At 41.2% G+C, this 23,035-nt stretch overlaps 1 protein-coding gene across 1 annotated transcript; it reads right to left on the minus strand.

Moving 5' to 3' along the window:
• Nucleotides 1-2,985: 2,985 nt before the first annotated feature.
• On the minus strand, nt 2,986-21,355 carry LOC142661619 (cell adhesion molecule CEACAM1-like). The gene is made up of 7 exons (XM_075839040.1): nt 21,246-21,355; nt 9,866-10,183; nt 8,135-8,410; nt 7,170-7,298; nt 6,121-6,170; nt 5,460-5,558; nt 2,986-4,961 (listed from the first exon to the last, which is right to left on the minus strand). Exons 1-7 carry the CDS (start codon nt 21,295-21,297, stop codon nt 4,869-4,871), a joined length of 1,017 nt encoding a protein of 338 aa, XP_075695155.1. The 5' UTR covers nt 21,298-21,355; the 3' UTR covers nt 2,986-4,868.
• Between the last annotated feature and the right edge of the window lie 1,680 nt (nt 21,356-23,035).

Below are 23,035 nucleotides of genomic sequence, written 5' to 3' on the forward strand. Positions count from 1 at the left end.
TAAAATCTACAGCTCGTCCCGCAAAGAATAAGCCCCCACACCGCTCAATGCACGGAAAAATAAAACCGTTACGTCTCTCAGAATGTGGTGAAACAAAACGATATTTTTTTTAACAAAAAGTTTTTTGTTTTTTTAAAGTAGTAAAATATAAAAAAATCATATCAATTTGATATCACCGTAATCGTATTGCACCGCAGAATAAAGTTAAGTTGTTGTTTTTACCACACGGTGAAAGACGTAAAAACGGAACCCAAAAAATAATGGAGGAATCGCAGTTTTTTCCAATTTTAGCCCGCATATAATTGTTTTCAGCTTCCGAGTACATTACATGGCGCTTCAAATGCTACCAATAGAAACAACAACTCCTCCCGCAAAACATAAGTCCTCACACCGCTCTACTGACGGAAAAATAAAGACGTTATGGCTCTTGGAAGGCGGGGAGTGAAAAACGAAAATCAAAAATCAAAAAATGGCTGTGTCCTTAAGGGGTTAAGAACATTCTTCAGTGTAAAGAGCGAGGAGCCCTGGAACCCACAGGGTCCCGATCTCAGCATCCTCCAGTCTGTCTGGGATCACATGAAGAGACAGAAGGATTTGAGGAAGCGACATCCACAGAAGATCTGCGCTCAGTTCTCCAAGATGTTCCTGCAAAAACTGTGTGCAAGTACCTAGAAGAACTGATGATGATTTGAAGGCAAAGGGTGGTCACATCAAATATTGGTTTGATTTAGATTTCTTTACTTCTCATTCACTTTGCATTTTATTCATTGATAAAAAAAACTATTATCACTTCTATTTTTGAAAGTTTTCTTACTTTGCGGTATTTGTCCACTACTGCCTAAAACTTTTGCGCAGCACTGTATATGCCGTATATATGCCGTCCATCCTTGCACATTCCTATCTCTAATTTGAGGAGGAGGGGGGGTGGCACTTTTTGTCTCTAGCTAGAATCACTCCAGCACTGACCAAGGACCTCTGGCTGGAGAAGATCTGGAAGTAATAACTGACCTAGAGCTGCCCCTGCCTGGACTCTCTAGTACCCCCTGCTGGTCAACCAGGAAACTGCCATTGTTTTTTGGATGTCAACTGCGCCATGAGCTGCATCAATTGGGTCGTCAAGCCACGTGAGACTCACAAGCTACTGGTTTGGGGCCAGAGGAAAGTATTAAAGATGTCAGAGATGAATGAGAGAGCAACATCTCCGTGATCTCAAGTGGAAATGGATGAGGTCAGATGGCACTTAGCCCAGCAATCAATCCGCCATCTATATGTAAAAGCAGTGGCTTCACAGTGATAAAGAAGAGGGCGAGCTCCGTTATAATAGATGGCAGAATCACTGGGGAATAAGGACGACACCTCTAGACCTCCTCACGGAGGAGAAAAGGGAAGGGACAATATTTATTTAAAGGGACATCATAGCAGTGGATGATAACATGGGAGCAGGGTCCATAGTGGTGCGAAGAAAATGGACCAAAATATAAAACTGTGATCTCCAACCTGTGGCAAAACTACAACTCCCAGCATGCCCCAGCCACAGGATGAATAATCGCCACCCATTTCACCGCTTAGTTGGCAGGACTGTTGGGATACACTATATGGAGGAAAGTATTGGGACCCCTTCACATTACACTACAGGAGCTTTAATGACGTCCCATTCTACATCTATAGACATTCATATGGAGTTGGTCTATTTGTGGTAAAACATCGTCCACTTTTCTGGGGGCTTTGAACAAGATTTTGGGGTCTGTAGGAATTTTGGCCCATTCATCCAGAAGATCATTTGTGAGGTCAGACACTGACGTTGGGGGAGGGGGCCGAGCTCGTAGTATCCGTTGTAGTTCATCCCAAAGGTGTTGGATGGGGTTGAGGTCAGTAGTCTGTGCGGCCAGTCAAGTTCTTCTACACCAAACTCCCCAACCAGCCAACCAACCAACCAACCAACCAACCAGCCAACCAACCAGCCAACCAACGAGCCAACCAACCGACCAATCAACCAACCAATCGACCAACCAAACGACCAATCAACCAACCAATCGACCAACCAACCAGCCACCCATGTCTTTATGGACCTCGGGGCGCAGTTATGAGGAACAGAAAGGACTGAATTCCAAACTGTTCCCACAAAGTTGGAAGCTGCAATTGTCCACAATGTCTTGTTTGCTGAAGAATTAAGATTTCCCTTCACTGGAACTAAGGGGCCGACCCTTGAAATACCCCCATAAAATTATCCCTCCTCCACCAAACTTTACAGCTGGCACAATGCAGTCAGGCAGGTAACGTTCTCCTGGCATTCGCCAAACCGAGACTCGTCCATCAGACCCCCAGATAGAGAAGCGTCACTCCACAGAACACCTTTCCACTGCTCCAGAGTCCAGTGATGGCGGCTTTACAACCTCCATCTGACACTTGGCATTGTGCTTGGTGATGTAAGGCTGGCATGCAGCTGCTCGGCCCCCATGCCATGAAGCTCCCGGGCACAGTGTGCGGATGTTAATATCAGAGGAGGTTTATACTCTGCAGATATTGAGTCAGCAGAGTTGGTGACTTTCCTCCACTTGCTCCTCAGCACTCCTCCCCCCCCCCCCCCCCGACTTGTTACACCGGTGACGTCCTATTACAGGACCGCGCTGGAGGTCACTGATCTCCTTACAAGGACCCGTTCTATCACTAATGTCTGTAAAGTGACTGCAGGGCGAGTGGATGTTATACACCGGGGGATGGGACTGAAGGAAACACCGGAATTCAAAGATTAAGAGGGGTTCAAATATTTTTCTCCATGTAGTGTATATGCTCTGGGAGGGTACAGACTGTGATTACATAATAGGCTCCCCAGCAGCACAGAGTATTTCAGGACAAGAGTGTCTGTATCTTGAAGATCACAGCTTGATAATTACAAAGGAAAGAAGCAGGTTCCTCCAGTGGTGCAGAGTATTTCAGGAGACGAGTGTGCTGATCTTCTAGGGGGCAGTGAACACAATCCACACATTTTTGCATTTTTACAGGATATATTATAAAAATACCAATGTACGAACATCACATGATAGCTTCTTTATAAACTCTGTAAATATATATATTATCTCTTATACTGGACTGGAATTCTGTGCCGACCAAAGAGGAAAATGCCCAAATCATGAACGTTTCTGTTCTGCGTTTAGGTGTTTTCCATAAATATCATTTAATCGGTGTCTAATCAAAATTTCTGAAATTTCCTAATATACTTTCAATTTCCCACTATTTACAAGATCACTGCCTGCTGTCAGTGAATCACTCAGAAGCCTAAAATCTCTCCTGACCTGATCCTGTTCACCCAGCTGAGAGCTTGTTACTGTATCAGTCATACTCGCTTATTTGACAAATATAGATACCAATCGTTGATGGTGTTCATAGCCCCTTAATATATATAGGCTATGCCCCCAAAACTAACTGCCCTTGAATCATGAGTATGCACATGGAATTTACCAAAATACATGGACCCCAGTACTCAGCAGGGTGGAGTTCGCAGCGCGGAGTCTTCAGGGTTTCCCTTTTCTTTCCGGGAGCAGACAACACGTATCAGTATATAGGAAGTATCAGTCTGGAGTCCAGGGCAGAAGAGAGATCTGTGCTGCTGCTGAGGATTATATACACTGATACATTATAACAAACCCTCAGCTGAGTGATTAGAACTAGGTCAGGAACGTATTTAGAGCCTGAATGTAAAACAACTATTTTTTATTATTATTATTCACTGACAGCAAGCAGAGATCTTGGTGAGGTATTGAAATGCAAACACTGAATGTGGACTGTAACGCAACTTCAGATGCCACAAGTTAGGTAGGTCTCTGTGTAGCCCTTAGATGTCCATGGTATAATACCCCATAATCTAGGTGAGGTGGGTCCCGAGGGTCAGAAAGCTGAAGGCCGGTCTATGAGCGCTAACTACAGGTCTATATTACAAAAAAAATGTTCCTTCAATGACCTACTTAGTAGGTAAATGATAAGCTTCTCTTAAGTGATCCTCAAGGATCTAGACCACCATGTTGGCATCTCCGGTTCTTCATGTTCCTCACACGTCCGTACTATACAGAACCCATGCTCCAGGAGTAAGGACAGTATGATGATCCCAATAGGTTCTCCAGGTGAGCCCCAGCCATAGCTCCAGGTCCACCAGCCATGGTGGTGACAGGTCCTCTGCTGATATCACCTAGTACTTCATGTATGCCAGGAGGAACCTATCATACTGTGCCAAAGCCTTCATACATGGTAGGACAACCATCAGATAATGTCTTCATGAGATAGAGTCTACTCCATATACATCTGCAAAGGTGGACGCCAAATAGAGACCGCTCTTGCTGCTGCTATGGGGCCCTATGGAGAGCAGTGGGCCCCAACTCAGGATTCATCCACCCTCTTTACAAGGTTAGAAAACAATGGGAGTTGGAACCAGCGCAAAGGTCCCACCAACCTTCTCTTCTACAAGATATGGGAATGGAGGAAGATGAACGAGGATGGGGCAGGAGGAGAACTTGGACCAGCACCAGGGGCCAAGGAAGGGAATTTTGATTTAACGGGCCCCATGTCCTCTCTGAACATCTGGGTGGCTTTGTGTTCTTCGTTGTAAATGCATCTCCCCAAACCATTGATGAAGGACACTTGGAATAGGATAATATTGTAGCTGCTCCATCTGGAGAGATGAAATGTAAACTAGGTCAAGATAAACAACTATATCTGAGATGTTTAATGACCAGAACCATGAAAGGTCCATCCTATGTCCATGGCTTTGATCAGATTAGATCCTATCTATAGCTTTGGCCCTCACCCTCCATCTCTGGTTCTTCCCATCGTCAATGGTGCCCAACTGGCAGAAGTGTCCTCTTAGATCATTATTGTCATACTTGTGTGGCTTTCTTGACTTTGGGTTGGCTTGGCGGAGGGTTGGGTGAAGGATTTCGTAAATAATCGGATGTGCTGTCTCCATAATTCTGCAAAACATAAAGTTATATTGACTCAATGAAACAGATGAAGAGCACATTCAGCACTACTACATCTGGATTTGAGACTGGCTTTATGAGAGGCCCACATAGGAGGGCACCTGAGATCTTCTCTTAGAAAATGGATTGAATAATTTATATGACCTACCCTCAAGGGCTCATGTATCATGGAGGCCACCTATGCATCTGATATGGGACCCCTGTAGGAAGTCTACTATTCAGGTTGGCCCCATCTCTTTTCTCCATGGGTGATGATAACCTGTGCTAAGGACTAGTACCTTAAGGCATAGGGCAAAGTTGGACTTATAAGTGCTCGACCCTCTTAGTAGATGGGCTATCATGGTGAACCAGCACTAGGAGAGAGCCCCATTGGGTTTTTGCCATGGACCTTCAGTTTTGTCTTCCATATCTCATATGTCCTCTATACTTTAGCCATATCCAGCCTGGTTCTGATTCTGGAGAATTTCTAAGGAGGCTTCATGACCTCACCATGACATAGGAGCCCATGGAGATGGACGAGTTGCGGTACATGATGTTATTGAGGGTGAAGTACGCTGGGTCATCAGGTGACAAAGTTGATCCCGATATCTAAATCATAGACAAAACATAAGAGAAATACAAATAAATACAACTCAAGAAGTCACAAAAATACAAAATATTTTGGATTTCATTTCCTCACTATTTTCAACAACTTTGCTTGCTGTCAGTAAATGGCAACATTCTTATTAACATACAAAAGACTGAAAAGCGTCCTGACCTTATACATCTTACAGCTGGGGGGTTGCTACAATTGTATCCTGTCTAAACAATTCTCTGTGAGCTAAACAGCCTGGACTCCAGACGGATACATTTTAACTGCATTGATACATAGTAACAAACTACCAGATATATTTGTGCTAATGATGTGTTCAGCTCACAGAGGATTGTCTAGACTGGATAGAATGGTAATAAATACTCAGCTGTGGGAAATATTAGGTTTGTAGAAGAATTCAGCGAACAAGAATATTTCCATTTGTTGACAGCAAGCAGAGTTCTTGAAAATGGAAAGGAAATTAAACACAATATATATTATAAAGTTGCAGAACTCAAAAGGAAAAGAGACCAAAGAGGGAAAGAGAGAAGACAGGAAAAAAAAAAGCTGATGTCTTACCGTGCGTATAGCGGCCTTATGGGGACCGGCCGGATTCTTCTCTTTTTCTCCTGAAGGAAAACGTATAAAATAGACATTTACTCCACCTGCTCCATGTTCATCAAATCCAAGAAAATTATTTTAAATTAAGGAAATAATTATTTTAAGCCCCACCCCCGGCAGGATTATAGGGGAAGAGTTCAGGTGGAGTTGCCTTTATTGAAGCAGTACCATCATGTTAATATTGTATAATAAAAGTGCTGCTACTGCTATATACTTCATGTTTCAATTCATCAACATTTTCAAGATCTCTGCTTGATGCCAATGGAAGCATTCTTGTACATCTTTCCAATCTTGTCCTCCTGATATACTTATATGAGGGCTCGTTACAGTGTGTCAGAGCTCTCTCTTGTAACTGTGTGAGTGAGACATGATCAGGGCAGATTGTTTTGTGTTTACTGACAGCAAGCAGAGATCTTGAAAGTGTTGAGGAATGAAAACATAAATTTATATAACAAAAAAATAAATCTGCAGAACTGTTCATTATTTCTTTTCAGAACGACCCTTAGGGCGGCCTTATTGGAGACACACCCTTCTTGTATTGTCTGCAGTGCAGCAGGGTGTGTGTGCTTTATGGCAGCTGCAATGAATGGTAATCAAAAGACCTATCATAGATTACTACAGTCTCCAGAAAGTGATGGAGTATAGAACCTCCCCCAGAGATCAGGGACTGGCAAGGGAGCTTCATACAGATCCTTTTTTTTTTTTCATAGTATATAGTGTTTACTATCCTGCCCATATTCTAATAATGAGACGACTCTGCTCATTCTGTCCTAGTCTATACAGCTAAGCTGAAAAGTAAGCTGTAGAAAACGTAAAGCGTCAAACTATTGTGACTGCTCTAGTGGCCAGTGTGAGAACTGCAATATTTCAAAAAAATTTATTATGTGGAGAGTAATGCCCAACATTCATGGTCATTTGTGGTGTAGCACTGTGTATCATATTATAGGAATATATCATGCAACCTATCCCATCATTGCACCATTTCTTCTGTTTCTTTATGGACTCACCTTTCCTTTTTTTCCGTATACAAAATATCGCAATGATGATCAGAGCAATGAGCAATATCGCTCCGCATACTGCACCGATCACAATGCCAGCTATAGCGCCCCCACTCAGAGAACTCGAATTAACAGAATCTGGAGAGAACAGAGAATAAATTATAATGATGCAGACGTAGCGTGTCTGTCACTGTGATGAAGGCTAGTAACGCTGTTTTACTCAAGGGGTCCATGAAGAAGAGATCTGTATGAATGTATGAGAGGTCCAGATATTAAACAGCAGCTTAGAGTTCTACCAAAAGATTAGAAATAAAAACCCCTTTAGAGTAAATTAAAAAATGTGAAAACCATTTTTCAATATCTTGCTTCTAGGCTGAGATATGATGGCTTGAAGTTAGAGGCCCAGAGGCTGAGGCTGCACTACTGAGAGATTCTAATGACATCATGTCCCCTAATAATATCTTTATACTACCTGGCTTGAATAGTAGCAGTTTTGTGTGTTTATGTTGGGAGACACTGCACTTGATTATTAAGGAAGGGACATGACATCAGAATCTCTCAGTAGTGCAGCATCAGCCTTTGGGCCTCTAACTTCAAGCCCTCATATCTCAGCCTAGAAGCAAGATATTAAAAAATGGTTTTCACATTTTTAATGTACACTAAAAGTAATTTTTATTTTCTTCTGATAAGTCTTCTTTTACCAGCTCTCCAGTGTATAGACCCTACATACAACAGCCAAGACCTCTGCTTCCTTATCCCATGTGAATGTAGCTTAAGGGGAGTGGGGAATTGGGCTTAGCTCCCTTTAAAGCAATTAAGGGGTAACTCTAACCAAGACTGGGATTTTATTTGCAGGAAACAGGGCTCAATGTGATAACTCTGCCCACTGTCACAGATTTGCTGTAACTACAGGTGGCAGTAGAGGTTGGAGGGGGTTCACCTTGCCCTATTGCACCCAGACTAATTCCACTCACATGAAACATTGAGCATTCGTGATGCTTTTTCCCAGTCCACTGGATTGGACACGTTGCAGCTGTAGTTTCCACTGTGCGTCCTGTTTGGAAGGTTAATCTGTAGGGTCCGACCTCCATCTAACGTAACGAAGCTGCCGTTAATCGATAATGATTGCCCATCTCTCGTCCATACAAAGGCTAACCCTCCACTGGACGCATTGCAGGTCAGATTAACAACAGGGGTACTCTCATCTACTGCATTAGGAGACTGTGACACCGACGCATCATTCACCGGGTCTGTGGGAACAGGAATTTTAAAATATGTCACATGATTCATTCGGGCCAATGCATTCATCATTTATCCTTCTTTCCCTCAATTCCATGTTCATCCTGGCGCTCCTTGTTCATGAATAAGTTCCAAAACTGGAGTAAAGACCGTCACAGTAATTTGCTGTTTTTCTAGCATAAAAAAAATATTTTAATTATGTTTTGCTTCCCTGTGTCCCCCCTGGTGCTGTTGCTAATCTGTGTTGCTGGGGGAGTGTCTCTTAGCAGAATCAGTCTCATTCCTTCTTCTGGAAGCTGAAAATATAGTCCCTTCCTAATTCCCATGCATAGATATCTCTTCAGCTATAGCACCATGCTACTCCACAGGCTCTGCTCCTTCCCTGACAAGCAGGAAGAATGAGTCTCCTTAGTTATACTGCCATGTTACTACAGAGAATCTATTCCTTCCCTAACTAGCTGAGAAGGAATCTCCTTAGATATACTGTCATGTTACTACAGAGGCTCTGCTCCTTCCCTGACAATCAAAGAACAAGAAGTCTACTGAGCTATACTGGCATACTACTGAGAAGACTCTGCTCCTTCCCTGACAGGCTGAGAAGGAGTCTCCAGAGCTATATTGCAATGCTACTGCTACAACCTTAGTAGCTCCTTCCCTGACAAGAAGTAGAACAAAGAGTCTCCTCAGCTATACTGCCATGCTACTACAGAGGCTCTGCTCCTTCCCTGACAAGCAGGAAGAATGAGTCTCCTTAGTTATACTGCCATGACACTGCTACAACCTGAGAAGAAGCTCCTTCACTGACAAGAAGTAGAAGGAGTCTCCTCAGTTATACCGCCATGCTAGAGCGGAGGCTCTGCTCCTACCCTGACAAGCAGGACATAATGAGTCTCCTCAGCTATACTGCCATGCTACAACAGAGGCTCTACTCGTACCCTGACAAGCAGAACTACTGAGTCTACTCACCTATACTCCCATGATACTGCAGAGGCTCTGCTCCTTCCCTGACAAGCAGAAAGAATGAGTCTCCTTAGCTATACTGCCATGCTACAACACAGGCTCTGCTCCTTCCCTGACAAGCAGATATACTGAGTCTCCTCATTTATATTCCCATGATACTGCAGAGGCTCTGCTCCTTCCCTGACGAGCAGGACAGAAAGCTATTTCTATTGGTTGCTCTACACAGAACTGATGATCACTTTGCAGACACCTGGCTGTAGTAAAAGTGACTGAGCATATGTGTCCGCCAGCCCTCAGCTCATTAGGTAGACGTGCACATTGCTGTACACTTTTAACCCCAGGTGGCGCTATACTATGTAAGTAAATGTCAGAACTCTGCACTGGATCTATTTTTAACAGCATGGCAAACATTGTCAATTTTTTATAATCTATACAATGAATACGATATGTAATTACTATTTTTATTTTCAGCAATATTTTTGTAATTAACTCTTTCTTGCACTTACCGTAAACTTTGACTGGAAATATCAGGACGCCTGCGATTTGTCCAATCGCATCCACATTGACCCTGTAACTTCCGCTGTCATCGGTGGTGCTGTTCGATATGACTAAGGATCCAAACCCAGTGATGTTGAGTCTTCCGTTGTATCCAGCGACTTGAGCAGTGATGACTTTGTCCCATTTTAAAAGCAGGGACTCATTTTTATACCAGTTGACAGATGTGTTTTCGGTGTAATTGTAGGAGATGGACAAGTTGATGTTTCTCCCAACCAGGAAATCGGTGGCGGAATTACTCTCTATATTAATAGCCGCGACTTCTCTGCCTGTGAAGATGAAAATAGTGGTGTTGTATCAGCGCAAAGGCTGGCGAGTCACTAATAAGTATTATGTGCTGGGGACCTCATTCACTCAGGGCAGGGGAGGGGGTAAAAACCATGCCGTAGTGAAGGGGGCACTTTTTTTTTCTTTTTTTTTGCCACAACTAGAACAAATGTTGCGATTTCCAAAAACCGATACTATGCCCTAAGCCCAGGTTCACACAGAATAACCAAGACAATAGGGAACGAGGTCGTTTATTTTTAGCTGATGATCCAATAGCAGGCGAAGGTGGAAATGAGTGATGGAAACTGTAAGCAAGCAGGTGCTGCACACAAAACAGGGTGTCCCTCTTTTGGATAGGTTGAGAAGGATCACCTGACCGGCTGCATGGCGTCTTATACAGGATTGGTGGATTGGGCTAGGCGATCCCTCTTGGCCAGTGATTGAGAGGGAGCTGTTGTTTTGCGCACAGCGGGCTCCACCTTATGCCCCCTCTGTTGTTTTTTGAGGTAGAGGACGGTCTGGTGACATAATCGCTTCAAATGGAATTTATAAACAGCAACACGGAAGCAAGGCAGGGCGTAACACAGAGCTGTAGGCCCTCATCTACCCGTCATACATTCCCCATAACCCTTTACCCGAAACCGTTCCCTTCAATAAAAATGAAAGACGTGAAAGAATTCGATATATGGCAGCCAATAACATTCTTATAGTTCCGGGATCGTGCAAAATCACCAAACATACAAGTCTGTAAGAGAGAGAGACATGAGAGACATGATAGATAGATAGATAGATAGATAGATAGATAGATAGATAGATAGATAGATAGATAGATAGATAGATAGATAGATAGATAGATAGATAGATAGATAGATAGATAGATATGAGATAGATAGATAGATAGATAGATAGATAGATAGATAGATATGAGATAGATAGATAGATAGGAGATAGATGTGTATATAGAGCTGTGTATAGTGAGGAGTGTATAGTGTGCTGTGTATATAGAGCTGTGTATAGTAAGTGATGTTTTGTGAGCGGTGTATATAGAGCTGTGTATAGTGTGCTGTGTATATAGAGCTGTGTATATAGAGCGGTGTATAGTGTGCTGTGTATATAGAGCTGTGTATATAGAGCTGTGTATATAGAGCTGTGTATATAGAGCTGTGTATAGAGAGCTGTGTATAGTGTGCTGTGTATATAGAGCTGTGTATATAGAGCGGTGTATATAGAGCGGTGTATAGTGTGCTGTGTATATAGAGCTGTGTATATAGAGCTGTGTATAGTGTGCTGTGTATATAGAGCTGCATATATAGAGCTGTCTATAGTGAGCAGTGTATATAGAGCTGTGTATAGTGTGCTGTGTATATAGAGCTGTGTATAGTGTGCTGTGTATATAGAGCTGTGTATATAGAGCGGTGTATAGTGAGCAGTATATAGAGCGGTGTATAGTGTGCTGTGTATATAGAGCTGTGTATAGTGTGCTGTGTATATAGAGCTGCGTATATAGAGCGGTGTATAGTGTGCTGTGTATATAGAGCTGTGTATATAGAGCTGTGTATAGTGAGCAGTATATAGAGCGGTGTATAGTGAGCTGTGTATATAGAGCTGTGTATATAGAGCTGTGTATATAGAGCTGTGTATAGTGTGCTGTGTATATAGAGCTGCGTATATAGAGCGGTGTATAGTGTGCTGTGTATATAGAGCTGTGTATATAGAGCGGTATATAGAGCTTTGTATAGTGTGCTGTGTATATAGAGCTGTGTATAGTGAGCGGTGTATATTGTGCTGTGTATATAGAGCTGTGTATAGTGTGCTGTGTATATAGAGCTGCGTATATAGAGCTGTGTATAGTGAGCTGTGTATATAGAGCGGTGTATATTGTGCTGTGTATATAGAGCTGTGTATAGTAAGTGGTGTTTTGTGTGCTGTGTATATAGAGCTGTGTATAGTGTGCTGTGTATATAGAGCTGTGTATAGTGTGCTGTGTATATAGAGCTGTGTATAGTGTGCTGTGTATATAGAGCTGTGTATAGTGTGCTGTGTATATAGAGCTGTGTATAGTGTGCTGTGTATATAGAGCTGTGTATATAGAGCTGTGTATAGTGTGCAGTGTATATAGAGCTGTGTATAGTGTGCTGTGTATATAGAGCGGTGTATAGTGAGCTGTGTATATAGAGCGGTGTATAGTGAGCTGTGTATATAGAGCTGTGTATAGTGTGCTGTGTATAGTAAGTGGTGTTTTGTGAGCGGTGTATATAGAGCTGTGTATAGTGTGCTGTGTATATAGAGCTGTGTATATAGAGCGGTGTATAGTGTGCTGTGTATATAGAGCTGTGTATATAGAGCTGTGTATAGTGTGCTGTGTATATAGAGCTGCATATATAGAGCTGTCTATAGTGAGCAGTATATAGAGCGGTGTATAGTGAGCTGTGTATATAGAGCTGTGTATAGTGTGCTGTGTATATAGAGCTGTGTATAGTGTGCTGTGTATATAGAGCTGTGTATATAGAGCGGTGTATAGTGTGCTGTGTATATAGAGCTGTGTATATAGAGCTGTGTATAGTGTGCTGTGTATATAGAGCTGCATATATAGAGCTGTCTATAGTGAGCAGTGTATATAGAGCTGTGTATAGTGTGCTGTGTATATAGAGCTGTGTATAGTGTGCTGTGTATATAGAGCTGTGTATATAGAGCGGTGTATAGTGAGCAGTATATAGAGCGGTGTATAGTGTGCTGTGTATATAGAGCTGTGTATAGTGTGCTGTGTATATAGAGCTGCGTATATAGAGCGGTGTATAGTGTGCTGTATATATAGAGCTGTGTATAGTGAGCGGTATATAGAGCGGTGTATATAGAGCTGTGTATAGTGTGCTGTGTATATAGAGCTGTGTATAGTGTGCTGTGTATATAGAGCTGTGTATATAGAGCTGTGTATAGTGAGCGGTGTATATTGTGCTGTGTATATAGAGCTGTGTATAGTGTGCTGTGTATAGTGTGCTGTGTATATAGAGCTGCGTATATAGAGCTGTGTATAGTGAGCTGTGTATATAGAGCGGTGTATAGTGTGCTGTGTATATAGAGCTGTGTATAGTGTGCTGTGTATATAGAGCTGCGTATATAGAGCGGTGTATAGTGAGCAGTATATAGAGCGGTGTATAGTGTGCTGTGTATATAGAGCTGTGTATAGTGTGCTGTGTATATAGAGCTGCGTATATAGAGCGGTGTATAGTGTGCTGTGTATATAGAGCTGTGTATAGTGTGCTGTGTATATAGAGCTGTGTATATAGAGCGGTATATAGAGCTTTGTATAGTGTGCTGTGTATATAGAGCTGTGTATAGTGAGCGGTGTATATTGTGCTGTGTATATAGAGCTGTGTATAGTGTGCTGTGTATAGTGTGCTGTGTATATAGAGCTGCGTATATAGAGCTGTGTATATAGAGCTGTGTATATAGAGCTGTGTATATAGAGCTGTGTATAGTGAGCTGTGTATATAGAGCGGTGTATATTGTGCTGTGTATATAGAGCTGTGTATAGTAAGTGGTGTTTTGTGTGCTGTGTATATAGAGCTGTGTATATAGAGCTGTGTATATAGAGCTGTGTATAGTGTGCAGTGTATATAGAGCTGTGTATAGTGTGCTGTGTATATAGAGCGGTGTATAGTGAGCTGTGTATATAGAGCGGTGTATAGTGAGCTGTGTATATAGAGCTGTGTATAGTGTGCTGTGTATATAGAGCGGTGTATAGTGAGCTGTGTATAGTGTGCTGTGTATATAGAGCTGTGTATACTGAGCAGTATATAGAGCTGTGTATATAGAGCTGTGTATATAGAGCTGTGCATAGAGAGCAGTATATAGAGCTGTGTATAGTGAGCGGTATATAGAGCTGTGTATAATGAGCTGTGTATAGTGTGCTGTGTATATAGAGCTGTGTATAGTGAGGAGTGTATAGTGTGCTGTGTATATAGAGCTGTGTATAGTGAGCAGTATATAGAGCTGTGTATATAGAGCTGTGTATAGTGAGCGGTATATAGAGCTGTGTATAGTGAGCGGTATATAGAGCTGTGTATAGTGTGCTGTGTATATATAGAGCTGTGTATAGTGTGCTGTGTATATAGAGCTGTGTATAGTGTGCTGTGTAAATAGAGCTGTGTATAGTGTGCTGTGTATATAGAGCTGTGTATAGTGTGCTGTGTCTATAGAGCTGTGTATATAGAGCGGTGTATATTGTTCTGTGTATATAGAGCTGTGTATAGTGTGCAGTGTATATAGAGCTGTGTATATAGAGCGGTGTATAGTGTGCTGTATATATAGAGCTGTGTATAGTGAGCGGTATATAGAGCGGTGTATATAGAGCTGTGTATAGTGAGCAGTATATAGAGCTGTGTATATAGAGCTGTGTATAGTGTGCTGTATATATATAGAGCTGTGTATAGTGAGCGGTGTATAATGAGCTGTGTATAGTGTGCTGTGTATAGTGAGCTATGTATATAGAGCTGTGTATATAGAGCTGTGTATATAGAGCTGTGTATATTGTGCTGTGTATATAGAGCTGTGTATATAGAGCTGTGTATAGTGAGCAGTGTATATAGAGCAGTGTATAGTGAGCGGTATATAGAGCTGTATATAGTGTGCTGTGTATATTGTGCTGTGTATATAGAGCTGTGTATAGTGTGCTGTGTATATAGAGCTGTGTATATAGAGCTGTGTATAGTGAGCTGTGTATATAGAGCTGTGTATATAGAGCAGTGTATAGTGAGCGGTATATAGAGCTGTATATAGTGTGCTGTGTATATTGTGCTGTGTATATAGAGCTGTGTATAGTGTGCTGTGTATATAGAGCTGTGTATATAGAGCTGTGTATAGTGAGCTGTGTATATAGAGCTGTGTATATAGAGCTGTGTATATAGAGCTGTGTATAGTGTGCTGTGTATATAGAGCTGTGTATAGTGTGCTGTGTATATAGAGCTGTGTATAGTGTGCTGTGTATAGTGTGCTGTGTATATAGAGCTGTGTATATAGAGCTGTGTATAGTGAGCTGTGTATATAGAGCTGTGTATAGTGTGCTGTGTATATAGAGCTGTGTATATAGAGCTGTGTATAGTGTGCTGTGTATATAGAGCTGTGTATATAGAGCTGTGTATAGTGTGCTGTGTATATAGAGCTGTGTATAGTGTGCTGTGTATATAGAGCTGTGTATATAGAGCTGTGTATATAGAGCTGTGTATAGTGAGCTGTGTATATAGAGCAGTGTATAGTGAGCTGTGTATAGTGTGCTGTGTATATAGAGCGGTGTATAGTGAGCTGTGTATATAGAGCTGTGTATAGAGAGCTGTGTATAGTGAGCGGTATATAGAGCTGTGTATAGTGTGCTGTGTATATAGAGCAGTGTATAGTGAGCTGTGTATATATAGAGCGGTGTATAGTGAGCTGTGTATATAGAGCTGTGTATAGTGTGCTGTGTATATAGAGCTGTGTATATAGAGCTGTGTATATAGAGCTGTGTATAGTAAGTGGCGTTTTGTGAGCTGTGTATATAGAGCTGTGTATAGTGAGCTGTGTATATAGAGCTGTGTATATAGAGCTGTGTATAGTGAGCTGTGTATATTGTGCTGTGTATAGAGAGCTGTGTATAGTGAGCTGTGTATATAGAGCTGTGTATATAGAGCTGTGTATATAGAGCTGTGTATAGTGAGCTGTGTATAGTAAGTGGCGTTTTGTGAGCTGTGTATATAGAGCTGTGTATAGTGAGCTGTGTATATAGAGCTGTGTATATAGAGCTGTGTATAGTGAGCTGTGTATATAGAGCTGTGTATAGAGAGCTGTGTATAGTGAGCTGTGTATATAGAGCTGTGTATATAGAGCTGTGTATATAGAGCTGTGTATAGTAAGTGGCGTTTTGTGAGCTGTGTATAGTGTGCTGTGTATATAGAGCTGTGTATAGTGTGCTGTGTATATAGAGCTGTGTATAGTGAGCAGTATATAGAGCGGTGTATAGTGAGCTGTGTATATAGAGCTGTGTATAGTGAGTGGTGTATATAGAGCTGTGTATAGTGTGCTGTGTATATAAAGCTGTGTATATTGTGCTGTGTATATAAAGCTGTGTATAGTGTGCTGTGTATATAGAGCTGTGTATATAGAGCTGTGTATAGTGAGCTGTGTATATTGTGCTGTGTATAGAGAGCTGTGTATAGTGAGCGGTATATAGAGCTGTGTATAGTGTGCTGTGTATATAGAGCTGTGTATATAGAGCTGTGTATAGTGAGCTGTGTATATAGAGCTGTGTATATAGAGCTGTGTATATAGAGCTGTGTATAGTAAGTAGCGTTTTGTGAGCTGTGTATATAGAGCTGTGTATAGTGTGCTGTGTATATAGAGCTGTGTATATAGAGCTGTGTATAGTGAGCTGTGTATATAGAGCTGTATATAGTGAGCTGTGTATATAGAGCTGTGTATAGTGTGCTGTGTATATAGAGCTGTGTATAGTGTGCTGTGTATATAGAGCTGTGTATAGTGTGCTGTGTATAGTGAGCGGTATATAGAGCTGTGTATAGTGAGCAGTATATAGAGCTGTGTATATAGAGCGGTGTATAGTGAGCAGTATATAGAGCTGTGTATATAGAGCTGTGTATAGTGTGCTGTATATATAGAGCTGTGTATATAGAGCTGTGTATAGTGTGCTGTGTATATAGAGCTGTGTATATAGAGCTGTGTATAGTGTGCAGTGTATATAGAGCTGTGTATAGTGAGCAGTGTATATAGAGCTGTGTATAGTAAGTGGCGTTTTGTGAGCAGTATATAGAGCGATGTATAGTGAGCAGTATATAGAGCTGTGTATAGTGTGCAGTGTATATAGAGCTGTGTATATAGAGCTGTGTATATAGAGCTGTGTATAGTGAGCGGTATATAGAGCTGTGTATAGTGAGCGGTATATAGAGCTGTGTATAGTGAGCGGTCTATAGAGCTGTGTATAGTGAGCGGTATATAGAGCTGTGTATAGTAAGCAGTATATAGAGCTGTGTATAGTGTGCAGTGTATATAGAGCTGTGTATAGTGTGCTGTGTATATAGAGCTGTGTATAGTGTGCTGTGTATAGTGTGCTGTGTATAGTGTGCTGTATATAGAGCGGTGTATATAGAGCTGTGTATATAGAGCGGTGTATAGTGAGCAGTATATAGAGCTGTGTATATAGAGCGGTATATATAAAGCGGTGTATAGTGTGCTGTGTATATAGAGCTGTGTATAGTGTGCTGTGTATATAGAGCTGTGTATAGTGTGCTGTGTATATAGAGCTGTGTATAGTGTGCTGTGTATATAGAGCTGTGTATAGTGAGCGGTGTATATAGAGCTGTGTATAGTGTGCTGTGTATAGTGTGCTGTGTATAGTGAGCTGTGTATATAGAGCTGTGTATAGTGTGCTGTGTATATAGAGCTGTGTATAGTGAGCGGTGTATAGTGTGCTGTGTATATAGAGCGGTGTATAGTGAGCTGTGTATATAGAGCTGTGTATATAGAGCTGTGTATAGTGAGCTGTGTATAGTGAGCGGTGTATAGTGTGCTGTGTATATAGAGCTGTGTATAGTGTGCTGTGTATATAGAGCTGTGTATATAGAGCGGTGTATAGTGTGCTGTGTATATAGAGCTGTGTATAGTGTGCTGTGTATAGTGTGCTGTGTATATAGAGCTGTGTATATAGAGCTGTGTATAGTGTGCTGTGTATAGTGTGCTGTGTATATAGAGCTGTGTATAGTGTGCTGTGTATATAGAGCTGTGTATATAGAGCTGTGTATAGTGTGCTGTGTATATAGAGCTGTGTATAGTGTGCTGTGTATAGTGTGCTGTGTATATAGAGCTGTGTATATAGAGCTGTGTATAGTGAGCTGTGTATATAGAGCTGTGTATAGTGTGCTGTGTATATAGAGCTGTGTATAGTGTGCTGTGTATATAGAGCTGTGTATATAGAGCTGTGTATAGTGTGCTGTGTATATAGAGCTGTGTATAGTGTGCTGTGTATAGTGTGCTGTGTATATAGAGCTGTGTATATAGAGCTGTGTATAGTGAGCTGTGTATAGTGAGCTGTGTATAGTGTGCTGTGTATATAGAGCTGTGTATATAGAGCTGTGTATAGTGTGCTGTGTATAGTGTGCTGTGTATATAGAGCTGTGTATATAGAGCGGTGTATATAGAGCGGTGTATAGTGTGCTGTGTATATAGAGCTGTGTATATAGAGCTGTGTATAGTGAGCTGTGTATATAGAGCTGTGTATAGTGTGCTGTGTATATAGAGCTGTGTATATAGAGCGGTGTATATAGAGCGGTGTATAGTGTGTTGTGTATATAGAGCTGCGTATATAGAGCTGTGTATAGTGTGCTGTGTATATAGAGCGGTGTATAGTGTGCTGTGTATATAGAGCTGTGTATAGTGAGCTGTGTATATAGAGCTGTGTATAGTGAGCTGTGTATATAGAGCTGTGTATAGTGTGCTGTGTATATAGAGCTGTGTATATAGAGCGGTGTATATAGAGCGGTGTATAGTGTGCTGTGTATATAGAGCTGTGTATATAGAGCTGTGTATAGTGAGCTGTGTATATAGAGCTGTGTATAGTGTGCTGTGTATATAGAGCTGTGTATATAGAGCGGTGTATAGTGTGCTGTGTATATAGAGCTGTGTATATAGAGCTGTGTATAGTGAGCTGTGTATATAGAGCTGTGTATAGTGTGCTGTGTATATAGAGCTGTGTATATAGAGCTGTGTATAGTGAGCTGTGTATATATAGAGCGGTGTATAGTGAGCTGTGTATATAGAGCTGTGTATAGTGTGCTGTGTATATAGAGCTGTGTAGTACATTTGTTGATTAGTCACAGGGATTGACATGAAAGTAATGAAAACAGCCACCGGCGCGGGTTCAGAGTTCAGCTACCAGACTATTCTGTACAATTACACTACAAGTAGAAAATCATCAGAAATCTCTGGATCACAAGTTCCTGATTGTGTTTCCTTTATATTACATTTCTTTTACAGTATGTTCCTGATCTTCTTTAAAGGAAATTTATCAGTAGAAATAAACATTTGAACCAGGTTTAAATATTTTAATGTTTGTTTTGTGATTTTATTTTTTCATTTGACTATCCACATAAAAAAATCTTGACATATTGCAGTTCCCACGCTGACCACTAGAGCAGACATTATAGGCTGATGTTTCCTGTTTTCTGCAGCTCACTTGTCAGCTTTGCTATATAGACTAGGACAGGTGAGCAGAGTCATCTCATTATTATTACAGGGTGGATTAATGAAAGCTCATTGGTACTTCTGGAAGCCTAGACAAGGCAGCCTAGAAACACTATATACTATACATACAGATAAGGCTCTGTATACATCTCTCCTGTCACTCTCTGGTGGAGGGGCTGTACTTCATCACTTCCTGGAGACTGTAATATTCTATGTCATATAACTCCCATTCATTGCAGCTGCCATAAAGCGCACACCCTGCAGCACTTTCTTTACAGACAATACAGGATGGGATTGTGTGTGAATCATGGTCGCCCCCAGGAAGCTCAGAAAGAATAAACAAATTATTTCTCTAACCTTATTAATGAATCTAAATTTAAACTCGAGATATTCCCTGTAAAAACAGGAAACAATAAATGAAGTGTAATATGTGTTATCCTTGGCTTTACATGGGACTGCAGATAAAATCACTTCATTATCGTAAAGCAGATCTCTAGTAAGTAAAAATTTATGTGATGTCCCTCTAGATTCTCACGTTTTGTCTCGTACGATAGATAGATAGATAGATAGATAGATAGATAGATAGATAGATAGATAGATAGATAGATAGATAGATAGATAGATAGATAGATAGATAGATAGATAGATAGATAGATATGAGATTAGCTAGATAGATAGATAGATGGATGGATGGATAGATAGATAGATAGATAGATAGATAGATAGATAGATAGATAGATAGATAGATAGATAGATAGATAGATAGGAGATAGATAGATAGATAGATAGATAGATAGATAGATAGATAGATAGATAGATATGGGATAGATAGATAGAGAGAGAGAGAGACAGAGAGAGAGAGAGAGAGAGAGAGAGAGAGAGATAGATAGATAGATAGATAGAGATAGATAGATAGATAGATAGATAGATAGATAGATAGATAGATAGATAGATAGATAGATAGATAGATATGAGATAGATAGATAGATAGATAGATAGATAGATAGATAGATAGATAGATAGATAGATAGATAGATAGATAGATAGATAGATAGATAGATAGATATGGGATAGATAGATAGAGAGAGAGAGAGAGATAGAGATAGATAGATAGATAGATAGATAGATAGATAGATAGATAGATAGATAGATAGATAGATAGATAGATAGATAGATAGATAGATAGATAGATATGAGATAGATAGATAGATAGATAGATATGAGATAGATAGATAGATAGATAGATAGATAGATATGAGATAGATAGATAGATAGATAGATAGATAGATAGATAGATAGATAGATAGATAGATAGATAGATAGATAGATATTAGATAGATATTCAGTACTGCAGTGTTCTAATCACATTTAACCCCTTATATGATACACTAGTTACAGTCATCTGCCATTCAGTACTCTGGGAAAGCTAGGTGACAGTCCTGTGATATATTGGTTGTTTCGCAGCTTTGCCATAAACAGATACAACTGAGAAACGGCTGACAAGTTTGTTTGTGTTTTTTATTTACTATTTTTGTAACATAGAACTTCTTGTCTCGTTACTGTCTGTGTTTATGATGAGCCCTATAACAACTTCCCAACGTATGTAGCTATAGGGGGTGCAGATGCAACTGGGTCCTAGTGCCCTGAGATTACCAAGACCCCCCTACAACATAAGAGTAGTAGTACTATAAATGATGATTTTGGGCCCCTGATAAAGGTTTCACATGAGGGCCCAGGAGCTTGACCTCTGAGATTCCCCACAATCATCCCGTCACTGATCACAATGTAAATGTCCCAGTGCTACCTGTGGTATAATATTACAATGTGCCAGTCACTTACCACTGTGTGCCAGCAGGATCAGGGCGCAGAGCAGGGTGGCACAGCCGTCCATATCCCAGGACAGGAGCAGAATTACATCAGAGGACAGATCAGACACCTGCGGACAGGTGACACTGGTCACAGGTGCATTTACTGTAGTCCCCTGGAAGAGGTAAGGGAGGCGGAGGAGGGGAGGGTGGGTGAGGGGTGGAGGGAGGATAGGATAACAGGTACATGACACACCTCCATAGCTGGCTCCAGTCTTCACATTACAGAGCTGCACTGTGTGTGTATCTAAGCCTTTCATGTGTGATACCGAGGGCGGCAGGGTTACATTCCTCCCCCCATGGACACTGGATACATTGTTGCATTCCAAATGTTTCAGTTCAATAAACATTAACTTTAATGGCACAAATAAGATTAGTAAAATTCCGTTTTAAAGGAGCCAACCGGTCCCTGGGCCGAGATGTGCGAGCGACCGCTGCACGGACAAGCCGTGTATTGGATACAGAGCGTATATTTAACTCTAAGTATGTAGAACATCTATATACTCTTCTGCATAGGCAGACCCAGGTAAATAAAGTTAGAAGGATCCCCCAAAAATAAACTGATTATATGGTGTCCCACTGATGGAACCCCCAGAAATCATCTGAGATCGGTGAGGGAACTGGGCAGCAAGTGTTCAGTTTCTCTACAGCGCCACCACAGGGAAAATGAAGCATTACACCGCTCCTGTTTAAATCAATGGGCTCTGTGTAAAGCAGGGATGTGCCGGGCTCTCCAGATCTCCACTATGGCTAATAGATGAGGGTCCTGAACCAAATCAAAAACAGGATCCAGACTACAGACTGTCATAAAATTCCCTTATTCTGCAGATCTATAGGTAAAGAGGGCAAGTACTTCCAGGGGTAAAAATACCATTGTAGGGGTCTGCTGTGGGGTCCACCACTTCAGCGATTGATGTATGTGACCGGACGCTCTTCCTAATGAGTACTCCTATGTATGAAGCGTGTGAGGGTTTGCGTGTTACTTGAATGTATGTACAAGTGTGCAACCTGCTCGGAGGGCGGCTCTACTCCAAAATCTATAATGGGGTCTCTTCATGACCTGCAAAGATCAAAATTGCTTCGAGAACCCGTCCCATCTCCTGACACGTCTGTTTTAATGAATTCTTGTATTTCCTATAAAATGACAATTTTAGAGCATCTTTTCTTAGAACTCTGCATTGTGTCGTTCCTCTGTTATTCCTCCTAGAAACGTAAGAAATTGACAACTGGGTGTTACAATTCCCCATGTCGAAGGGGCGTGTCCCTACACAGTCTCACTCTGTCAGCACTGATTGGACAGACTGTGTAAGGACACGCCCAACTGGTAACACCCAGCTGTCAATTTATTCATACATTTCTAGGAGGAATAACAGAGGAACGGCACAACACAGAGTTCTAAGAAAAGATGCTCCGGAATTGTTATTTCATGGGAGTTCAATTATTACTAAAACAGACGTGTCACTTTTATTCTTCTTGTTTCCTTTTTCTATTGATCATATCAGTCGTGGAGAATTCTCTGAATAGTTGTCGTTTCCATTCATCAAAAGTTTCTGTATTTGCCCAAAATGTCGATCGTCACCTTCATCGGCGCTGACGCGATACCTCTAGATAAACGTGTTTTGCGCAGAATCTTCTGTTACTTTCGGGTCACAAGTATAAATATTCCAGTTTACAATTAACAATCAAAGACATTATAAAAATCAAGTATCTGTAATTTAAATATTTATATTGATTCCTTTATTACATGTTCTACTCCAGTCACAT

Source organism: Rhinoderma darwinii, chromosome 10 (genome assembly GCF_050947455.1).
Source record: "Rhinoderma darwinii isolate aRhiDar2 chromosome 10, aRhiDar2.hap1, whole genome shotgun sequence".
NCBI classification, from domain to species: domain Eukaryota; kingdom Metazoa; phylum Chordata; class Amphibia; order Anura; family Rhinodermatidae; genus Rhinoderma; species Rhinoderma darwinii.